Consider the following 11178-nt stretch of genomic DNA (forward strand, 5'->3'; position numbering starts at 1 on the left):
ACTGGAACCTGACTGGAACCTTGGCTGGAGACAGTATGACACCATATTACTGGCCCACGGATTCACATTATTCATCTTAATGAAACGCCGCCCCCCCTGGAGCCCACAGTAAATATTTAATGGACTCTCGTTGTGACCTTGAAAAACCTTTTACAAAGACAAAAAGAGACACAGCTCCAACACCACCCCCCCCCCTCCCTTTCGCTCTCTCTTTTATCTTCCCCCTCTTCTTCTGACATCTCTCACAGTAAAAAGAAAAAAAAAAAAAAAAGGATAGAAGACCAAACCAAAGAGATTGCAGACACATTTCAAATGACCCTTTTCCAAAAGATGCCATATGAGACACAATCTGATTTTAGAGCAAATTCCCCTCTTCCCCTTGAGAGCTGTTCCCACGGAGATGCCATAGAATGCTTGGGCGGACAATACCATCTCAAGAGTGTGGGCAGGGGGTGTAGAGTCTGTGTGTGTGTGTGGAATAAACCATTCCAGCGCCCCGAGGAAGGGCGTCAGGGATAATGGGGGTGGATGAAAGAGTCAAGGGTGTGAGGTGAGGTCAGATGTTTTATTGCCTTTCTCTGTGGGGGTGATGAGGGTGAATGGTACGGTCTGAGGCTGGAATGATAAGCCTGAGAATAGCTCTCTTTCTTCTTTCCTCTCTTTATCTGTATGTCTCTCTCTCTTGGTCTGTCCCCCTCTCTCTCTGTACCCCCTTCCTCTCTCTCTCTCTCTCTATCGTTGCCCCCTCCTCTGTCTCTCTCTGTGTCTCTGTCTCTGCCTCTCTCTCTCTTTCTCTGTGTGTGTCTATCTCTATCTCTCTCTGTATATGTGTGTCTCTCTCTTTCCTCTCTCTCTCTCTCTCTCTCTCTCTCTCTCTCTCTCTCTCTCTCTCTCTCCCTCCCTCCCTCCCTCTGCCACATGCTGTATCAACTAGGGATCAGACTCCCTTGTGTGTGTGCATAGTTACTGCGATTGTGTAAAGTGACTGTGTTTTTGAAGTATACGTGTATGAACCTGCACGTTATGATTGCATGTGTTTGACCTGAATGACTGGGAGGGTCCCGGGACCTCTCCTCTAAATACCTCTCTCAAATACTGTGTGTGTGTGTGTGTGTGTGTGTGTGTGTGTGTGTGTGTGTGTGTGTGTGTGTGTGTGTGTGTGTGTGTGTGTGTGTGTGTGTGTGTGTGTGTGTGCGTGCGTGCGTGCGTGCGTGCGTGCGTGCGTGCGTGCGTGCGTGCGTGCGTGCGTGCGTGCGTGCATATATGTAGTGTGGTAATCCAAGGCTGAATAAAGTGGATATTAACAGCTGGCAAGTCTGTGACTCAGTCAGCAAATAAAAAGAGATGAATTCAGTGACTCATCCAGAAAAAACAACAGATCAATCTTTCATTCAGCGAGCGGAGGGAGAGGGGGCAACTGTCATGTTTTTATATACAGTATTTAAATGCATATCTTTGCATAGATCCATGACGGTATACCTACCTTAAAATACAGTCTACCTCCCTGCCCTACAGACCTGATGTTGAATGTGTTTGTGTTGGATATGCAGGGTGGCAGGTCAGGGAGAGTAAGGATTGTGTGTGTGTGTGTGTGTGTGTGTGTGTGTGTGTGTGTGTGTGTGTGTGTGTGTGTGTGTGTGTGTGTGTGTGTGTGTGTGTGTGTGTGTGTGTGTGTGTGTGTGTGTGTGTGTGTGTGTGTGTGTGTGTGTGTGTGTGTGTGTGTGTGTGTGTGACTGTGTGTGTGTGTGTGCAGGCGTGTGGACCTGGTGTTTGTACTCACAGCAACCAGGATGTGCGTGCCGCTGTGCACCACCTCTATGTACTGGTAATCCAGCAGGCAGCCCATGACGCTGATGTAGGAGTGGCTGTCTGTGGCGCGGACCCCCGGGGTCGGGGGCATCTCTCTCCTGACGCAGCCCGGCCCGTGTTCACTCCACCAGGAGTGGTGTGCCGAGATGTTGAACGTCAGCAGGTCGCTGTCCTGGAGGGTGAAACAGTGTGTTATTCAGACATGATGATTGTAAGGAATTCTTCTGATTTCATAGGAAACACATGACTGTTATGGGGGGGGGGGGGGGGATCTATTGTGAACAATCACAACAATCGCGTTCGCTTTCCAGAGGTGTTTTTGGAACACTTCACGCGTGATCGACATGATTTCACGCATGTCATTTTCATGGTTTCAACTGTGAAATGTTGCTCTTGCGTTAATATCACATGTAATCACATGTAGCTTGTGTGAAAGTAGCCACGGTCACAAAGTTTCACATACACAATAATACAATCATACAAATAATACACAATAATACAATCATAATAATACAATTCAATTCAATTCAATTCAATTCAATTCAATTCAATTCAATTATCTTTAATGACCACCCAGCCAGGCTGGTGGAATTTGATTTCAGTTACAGCATTGTTCCAACATAGAACATATAACATCACTTACATTACATACATACTACATGCAGTTAAATACATAAATACACATTTACAAGACCTCAATATCAAAGTGCGGGGGGGGGGGGGGGGGGGGGTGCTACAGGGAGTTCAGTGTCCGTATGGCAGTGGGGAAGAAGCTGTTTTGATGTTTTGGTGGTCAGGGATCTGTAGCGCCTCCCGGAGGGCAGCAGCTGGAAGATGTGGTGTGCTGGGTGAGTGGGGTCAGAGATCATTTTTCTAGCTCTTCTAATTGTGCTTTGGCGGTGGAGTGATTCGAGAGATGGGAGGGGGGTGCGGATTATTTTGGAGGATTTATTGATTATTCTTTGCAGTTTGTTTTTGGAGTGAGTGTCCAGACTGCTGTACCAAACTGTTATGGAGAAGGTGAGGTGAGGATGCTTTGAATGATGCCTGGGAGAAGCGTTGCAGGAGATGTTTTCTGACAATTTTTTTGAGCTGGCGGAGGAAGAAGAGTCTTTGATTGGCTTTTTTGTGGATGTGGTCTGTGTTGGTTTTCCATTTGAGGTTATTGCTTATGTGGGTGCCGAGAAATTTGAAGGAGTCTGTGGTGATTATGGGTTTGCCGGAGATGGATATGGGGGTTTTGGGGTTTGGCTGGCGTCTGAAGTCGATGATGAGTTCTTGGGTTTTTGATGAGTTGAGGAGGAGGTTATTGTCTGTGCACCAGGTGATTGTGTGGTTGATTTGTGTACAGTATTCTGTTTCATTATTGTCTGTGATGAGGCCTATAAGGGTTGTGTCGTCTGCATATTTGTATATTTTGACGGAGTTGTGGAGGGATATGAGCAGCAATCAAAATGTGTCACATGTGTAACAACAAGTAAACATGTTGTCCTCTGCCAGTGATGTAGTTCCACCTCTTGGGTCAGTCGGTGACTTAAGTCCAAAGCAATAATATGTGTTCTGAGTAGGGCTGAGCGATTAATCGATTTTCAATCGAAATCGCGATTTTAAATGTTGATATTAGCAAACCGCAAAGCCTGCGATTTGGGATACATTATACAGCGAGTCTGATTCAAGGTTTTTTCTTGCGTGCCAGTCATGCTTACCAATCAGAAGTGCTGTGCTCTCATTGCTCACCAATCAGAAGTAGCCCAAGGTAGCTACGTATACGCCCAACAACAACAGCTTGTGAGACGCCCGTGTGTGAAGACGTTACAGCAGGGCTCCACAGTGCGCCTATTTGGTGACGCCTAAAACAAGCTTTGCATCCGTCATTCCTGATGCCCACATCGGGGTAAACTAATGTTAGCCGCTAACACTAAGCTAGCTAACCCTGTTCACAGACAGATAAAACAGCTGAGCTCCAATCGTGAGGAGGGGGGCTCGAGGGCTGATCCCGTCTTTCTCTCTCTCCCTCTCCCCCTCTACTGTACGTTCAATTAACGTTTAAGTAGCAAAATGTTGCACTATAAAAACAAACTGGATAGTTGATGATAATAAACATTTAACATTTAAAAAGGTGTTGCCGAATTTCTATCAGCATGTGACCTGTCCCACCAGAGGCGAGAACATATTAGACCATGTATACTCGCAATTTAAGAATGGGTACAAGTCACAGGCTCTTAGTCCATTCGGTAAAAGCGATCACGCCGCCATATTTCTTTTGCCAAAGTACAAACAAAGTCTCAAGCGAACGCCGGTGGTCTCGCGAGAGGTTAAGCGTTGGGCCGTGACGTCAGAGGAGTCACTCCAAGCTGCACTTGGATGCACAGACTGGAGTGTATTCCGTGATAACACAGCCAATATTAACGAATACACCGAAACGGTGATTGACTATGTCTGTACTCTGGTAGAAGAAACAATCCCCTCCACCAAAATTAAAATCTACCCAAATCAAAAGCCCTGGGTAGACAAATCCGTCCGTGAGGCTCTGAAAGTGCGCACATCAGCATACAACACCGGGCTGGTGACAGGCAACATGGAAGAACACAAGATGGCATGATACAACGTCAGGAGAGCAGTAATAGAGGCAAAACGGCGTTACAGGGATAAAGTTGAACTTCAGTTTGAACAGGCTGACTCTAGAGGCATGTGGCAGGGCCTCAGAACAATGACAGACTACAAAGGCACCCCCCTCAAACTGAACAGTGACATCTCCTTAGCAAATGATCTCAATTCCTTCTATGCGAGGTTTGAGGCTGTGAATAACAACACCAGCCTACAAACCACGGCAATGGGGGGGGGGGGGGGGGGTCTGCTGATGGAGACTCAGTGTTCAGGGTAACAGAGCATGAGGTGAGACGGATCTTTAAAAAAGTTAATATCAGGAAGGCAGCAAGACCGGACGGCATCCCCGGCCGCGTCCTAAAAGTCTGTGCCGACCAACTGGCCCCGGTATTCACTGACATCTTCAACCTGTCCTTGGAACAGGCTGTCATCCCCACCTGTCTGAAGAAGTCCACCATCATCCCTGTACCCAAAAAATCTACGCCCGTTTGCCTCAACGACTACCGCCCTGTAGCCCTCACCTCCATAGCCATGAAGTGCTTTGAGAAGCTAGTGAAGGGCTACATCTGTTCCTCCCTCCCCATCAACCTGGACCCTCTGCAATTTGCATATCGCCCCAACAGGTCCACGGAGGACGCCATAGCCCATGTGCTGCACACAGCAGCATCACACCTGGACAAGAGGCAGGGGAACTATGTGAGAATGCTGTTCATCGACTACAGCTCAGCATTCAATACCATAGTCCCCTCCAAACTCATAGCCAAGCTCAGGGACCTGGGCTTGAACTATGACCTCTGCCAGTGGGTCTTGGACTTCCTGACGGGCAGACCCCAGGTGGTAAGAGCCGGCAACTGCACCTCCTCATCCATCACGCTCAACATAGGGGCCCCCAGGGCTGTGTTCTGAGCCCCCTCCTCTACTCCCTGTACACACATGACTGCGTAGCACAGCGGAACAACAACACCATCATCAAATTTGCTGATGACACAGTAGTGGTGGGCCTGATCTCTGCCAACGACGAAAGGGCCTACCTGGAAGAGGTAGAGAACCTGTCACAGTGGTGTCAGGAGAACTGCCTCTCCCTGAACGTCAGCAAAACAAAAGAGATGATTGTGGACTTCAGGAGGTCGGGGGTCAAGGACTACAGCCCCCTCAGCATCGACGGGGCACCGGTTGAGAGAGTGAACAGTTTCAAGTACCTCGGAGCCCACATATCCGAGGACTTGACATGGACCACACACATTGACAGTGTTGTGAAGAAGGCACGACAACGCCTCTACTTCCTCAGGCGCCTAAGGAAGTTCCAAGTCAGTCAGAAGATCCTTAGGAACTTCTACTCATGTACAATAGAGAGCATCCTGACCGGCAACATCACCTCCTGGTTTGGGAATAGCACTGCACAAGACCGTAGCAGACTACAAAGAGTGACACGTTCAGCCGAACGCACAATTGGAGGGGGGCTTCCCACCCTCCAGAACATTTACAACAAGCGGTGCAAGGGGAAGGCTAAGAGAATTATTAAAGACTCGAGCCACCCGAACAACTGCCTCTTTGAACTGCTGCGGTCAGGCAAGCGATACCGGAGTCTTAAGGCGAGCACAGAAAGACTCAGAAGAAGCTTCTATCCCCAGGCCATCAGGCTGCTAAACGAACAATAATCACTATGCAACAACCATCAAATGCACACAGCACACACACCCACACGCACACACTCACTCAAACAAACAACACACTGCAGCACCCACTCTCCACACTTTAGATCACACAAACACACTTACACTTTATATTTATTGATAAAGGATTTGCACTACAGCTCGTACACCTACTGTGAATTGTACCTAAATTGCACCTCGTCCCATTTCTCCATTTCTGCCTTGCACTATATAGTATTGTATATTAGTACACTGCACAGTATTGTATATTGTATGGTAACTACGTCTATTCTGCATCGAACATTGTACATATGTCTAAACTGAACACTGTGACCTCATTTTTTTACTTCTAATTTTACTATGTTATTTTATTTCATACTTATCTTGTCTTGCACAGTCTCTGGAGCGCAACAGTAAGAAGCATTTTGTATAAAAGTATTCTGTACTTCTGTATGACAACTATTAAAGAAACTTGAAACTTGAACTTCATTAGCTGAAATATTCTAAAATCATTAAGTCTACTACTGTATAAGCCATTCTCCCTGTCTGTGCGTGTGTGCGTGCTGCACGCGCGTCCCATACCTGGTCTTTGGAAAGACCAGATGACGTCAGAGGAGTTTGATAGTATTTACTGAGGATTGCCAGATAATGTTGATATTTAAACATGAAAAAAATTATAATACATAATAAATGTATACATGATCATGCAACATAAAAAAAAAATTGTAGGAACGATTTGGGAGAGGGAGGTAGGGAGGGGTTTTAGATTGTGTGTTGTTAAGTTTAGACTTCAGAGTGGGTATAGATTCCCAGGTAAATTAAACATTTCCAGGCTTGGTTTCCCGAGCAGACCCACCACGTAGGCTGCTTTAAAAAATATATATATTATAATGGCAAATTTAATCGCAATCGCAATATCTGTCCGAAAAATCGCAATTAGATATCTTCCCAAAATCGTGCAGGCCTAGTTCAGAGTAGAGCTGACCCCAAACGTTTGAAGGTTCAGACCTTCATTCTTTACGTTGGCACTCAAATCTTAATTAATGGGTTCGAACCACTTAATGTTCGACGTCCCAGCACTCACTCGCACTTCGCTGCACTTTGCGCTCGTCTGCCGGCTCCGGGATGTGTTTCTCCCGATTATTCAATACATTGTTGGAAAGTTAACCTTCCCGCCGTTCGATCGACACCACTCTCGACATATTGCGTGATTTCAGTCTCATGTGGTCACAAGTGACCACGTCTGGTTGTGAACGGTCCTGAACTAACCAGTCACCGCTGATGGAAGAAATTATTGACCGCTGTTGTAGCCAAGAAGTGTCTGCTCCCAGACAAGTGCTGATTGCAACGAGAAAGGGGCAGAAGAAGACCAACAAGTTATTTGTTTTGCGCGTCTGGATGAATGGCAGCGGACAGCCATTTTGGATAATCACACTGAATTATTGCGGTACACACATTACAAAAACCTTTGTAAAACACCTTTGTTAGTTTTCTCAGTAGGTTCCCAATATGTACATCAAAGGCCATCTTTTCATCAATCCATATGCCCAGATATTTGTAGGATGCTACTTTGTCAAGGCATGTCCCTTCCAGTGTTCGATTCCCGCTCCTCCCGGGCAGCGTGTTGAAGTGTCCTTGAGCAAGACACTTAATCCCTATTTGCTCCCGATGAGCAGGTGGCACCTTGCATGGTTGCCTCCACCATCAGTGTGTGAATTTGCGCCTCACTCTCTCCCCCTCTACACATAACCTTCAACTTGTACACTTAGTTTGATCTACTCTCCTAAATACTTTGTTAGCTCGCTATTCTGCAGAGATCTCTCTCCCATAGCTGTAACCTGGGTCTCTCCATGTTGCGACATGTCATTCTGTCAGTAGACTCTATCCTCAATCAAAGACTCTTTAGTGATATTCCACATCACTAAGCGTCAGAGTTTGTGAGCCTGTAGTCTAACCCACAATGTCGCAAATTCACGATATGACCCTCAGCCCACTGAAGTATCTGAGTTGACCCTATTCAGGGTCAGGGTGGCCATGTTGCTCATATGTCACCCAGTGGGAGGGGCCATGGCATAAGAGCAAAATGGCTGCCGTGTGAATATGGTCAACGCCCTATAATGGAATATTTATGTTTTTAATGTTACAACTTGTAGGGTAAACCCTCTCAGACATCATTGGAAGTGATGTGTAGTGGACAGGCACCATGTGAATACTGTGTTAATATTTCACACCAATGCAAACATGCACACATAGATATTACGGACAGACAGACAGACAGACAGACAGACAGACAGACAGACAGACAGACAGACAGACAGACAGACAGACAGACAGACAGACAGACAGACAGACAGACAGACAGACAGACACACACACACACACACACACACACACCACACACACACACACACACTCCCACACACTCCCACATGCCAATCAATAGCCCAATACAGCAATCTAACCCTGCAGCTGTCCCACTGCGACAAGACATGCATTATTAACACAGGGCAATGGGATGCTGTCAGGAAGTGTCCCTGATTCCTATCAACACACGCACACACACACACACACACACACACACACACACACACACACACACACACACACACACACACACACACATGCATACACAAAGTCATATCATACATATCACATCTAGTTCTGACAGTGTTGATCTCTCATGTTTTTTCACCCCCCTCTTTCTCACACACACACAGACATACATACAGAGTGAGAGAGACACAGAGGGAGAGAGAGACAGAGAGCGAGAGAGAGAGAGAGAGAGAGAGAGAGAGAGAGAGAGAGAGAGAGAGAGAGAGAAGAGAGAGAAAGGGGGAGGGAGAGAGGAGAGAGAGAGAGAGAGAGAGAGAGAGAGAGAGAGAGAGAGAGAGAGAGAGAGAGAGAGAGAGAGAGAGAGAGAGAGAGAGAGAGAGAGAGAGAGAGAGAGTAGTGTTCTGGTAGCAATTCATCACATTCATGTAGTCAGAAAGAACAATTGCACCAGGAACATAAGATATTTAAGGCCATATCCGCATATCCAATCTAGCTACCTCACTTATCACATCTACCTCTACTACTGTCACATTTACCTCTACTACTATCACATCTACCTCTACTACTATCACATTTACCTCTACTACTATCACATTTACCTCTACTACTATCACATTTACCTCTACTACTATCACATTTACCTGTATTATCACATTTACCCTTACTATCACATGTTCCTCTACTATCACATCTACCTCTATACCAGGGGTCTCTTGTAGCAGGCTCATGACAGCAACGTTACGTTAGTGACTTGGTTGAAACGTGATTCCGGAGTGATACCAAGTAAAGTGTAAGGAAAATATATCACTGTCACCCAGTGCGTATGGCAGGCATCCTCAAAATTCTCCGCTATCTCCTCTGCAAGCACTGCTCCACTGTCTGTGTCTACTCTGGTCCAATCACATTCAGCATCCTGTCAGCGTCCCCCCCCCCCCCCCCCCACAGTCTGCGAATCAGAGGCAGAGTAGGGCGGGTCTTCACGGAATGCGTGTCGTCTCTTTCAACGGTTCGCGTCAGAGCGAGAGTTGACAGCACATCTACAGGTAGTTTAATCTGCAGGTACTGTAGCTAATAACCCCGTTCCCAGTTTTATCTCTGTGAGATAAATGTAGCTAGTAGCCTAGTTTCGCCAGCAGGCAGCTAGTAGAAAATGTGGCATGCTCAAAGATGGCCAGTAAAAGAAAGTCGACAGTGAAAATCGCTGCAATTCAAAGGTGAATGGACTGAAAAATATGCGTGCATCCTCCCAGCACCAAACCAATGTGCCTAATATGCCAAGAAACGGTAGCTCTTGTAAAGAGTGGCAATTTGAAACGCCACTATGAAACAAAACTGTTATTTTGATGCAACCTTTCCTCCAAATTCAGCGCTAAGAACCACAAAAATAAATGGAATGAAATCATCATATCAAGCTGCAAGCAGAATTATTGTTAAATCTATGTCACAACGAGAAAAAGCAACCAAGTCCTCACTCAGTGGCATGGGTTTTGGCTAAACAGAAGAAGCCATTCTCTGATGCATACATAATAAAATAATGTATGACTGAAGTGATGGAGACCATGTTTGAAGGCAAACAAAAGCAAATCCCCCTCAGATCGCACAGCAACCAGAACAACTGAAATACTGGCTGGTGATTTGATTAAACAGCTTTGTGATATAATACAAAAAATGCACAGTGCATTTCCATAGCTGTGGATGAGTCCACTGACACCACTGAGAAGCCTATGTTCTGAAGAACCGTTCATGTTCTGAAGAACCGTTCATGTTCTGAAATGTTATTGCTAAAGATTGAGAAGATTGGATCAGTTGTACTTTTTTTTGGAATACCTGAAACCCTTTTTTTGTGGAATATTTGATGCGGCCCAGCCTCACCCAGACTCTACCTCCAGCGGCCCCCAGGTACATTGAGTTTGAGACCCCTGCTCTACACACATCACATCTACCTCTACTATCACATATATCTCTACTATCTACCTGTCTTAAGTAGAAAAATGCAATTTTTAATCTAGATTAATCTAGAAAATTGTGAGATTAATTAGTTAATTTCTTTTTATCTATTGACAGCACTAATTATCATATATACCCTTTAATCAAATATCCCTGTATTATTACATTTACCTCACCTGTACCTCTGTGACAGCTTTTTGATCTGTCATTATCTGATCTCTCTCATCTCACCTCACTCATTCACAGACACACACAAATATGCATAAACAGTCTCTCCCTCCATCTCTCTCTCTCTCTCTCTCTCTCTCTCGCTCTCTCTCACACACACACACATACAAGGGTGACTGAAGGTCGATAGGTAGGATTTTTGAAAGATGCCATTGATTGAGGCTGTGAGCGAAGGAACCATCTCCAGTTCTGTCCTGCCCCCCTGCACTGCTCCGCTAGGCCTGGAGTCAATACCAGAGAGGCTGTTGGCGACTGTCAAGAACATCATTGTTATTCCCGCAAGCTCCCCAAAGCACAAATCAATCCCGCCTGTCACGGATTCAAGGTTAGCTCGTGCTGATTGAGCTTGTCATCGCTGGATTGAGAGAGGAAGACTCAAACT

The 11178-nt window shown here is 45.9% G+C and overlaps 1 protein-coding gene across 1 annotated transcript in view; it reads right to left on the bottom strand.

The window, feature by feature from the left end:
• The window catches only part of LOC311248077 (sodium/potassium-transporting ATPase subunit beta-1-interacting protein 4-like), a gene marked incomplete at both ends in the record, with an annotated part of 43877 nt that extends 41896 nt beyond the window's left edge, over nt 1-1981 (bottom strand). Inside the window, one exon of the mRNA XM_084339033.1 lies at nt 1781-1981. Coding sequence (XP_084195159.1) covers nt 1781-1981 — 201 coding nt within the window. The remainder of the gene's footprint in view (nt 1-1780) is intronic.
• Nucleotides 1982-11178: the final 9197 nt, after the last annotated feature.

This window comes from Notolepis coatsorum, assembly GCF_963971535.1.
Source record: "Notolepis coatsorum genome assembly, contig: SCAFFOLD_1182, whole genome shotgun sequence".
Lineage (NCBI taxonomy): Eukaryota > Metazoa > Chordata > Actinopteri > Aulopiformes > Paralepididae > Notolepis > Notolepis coatsorum.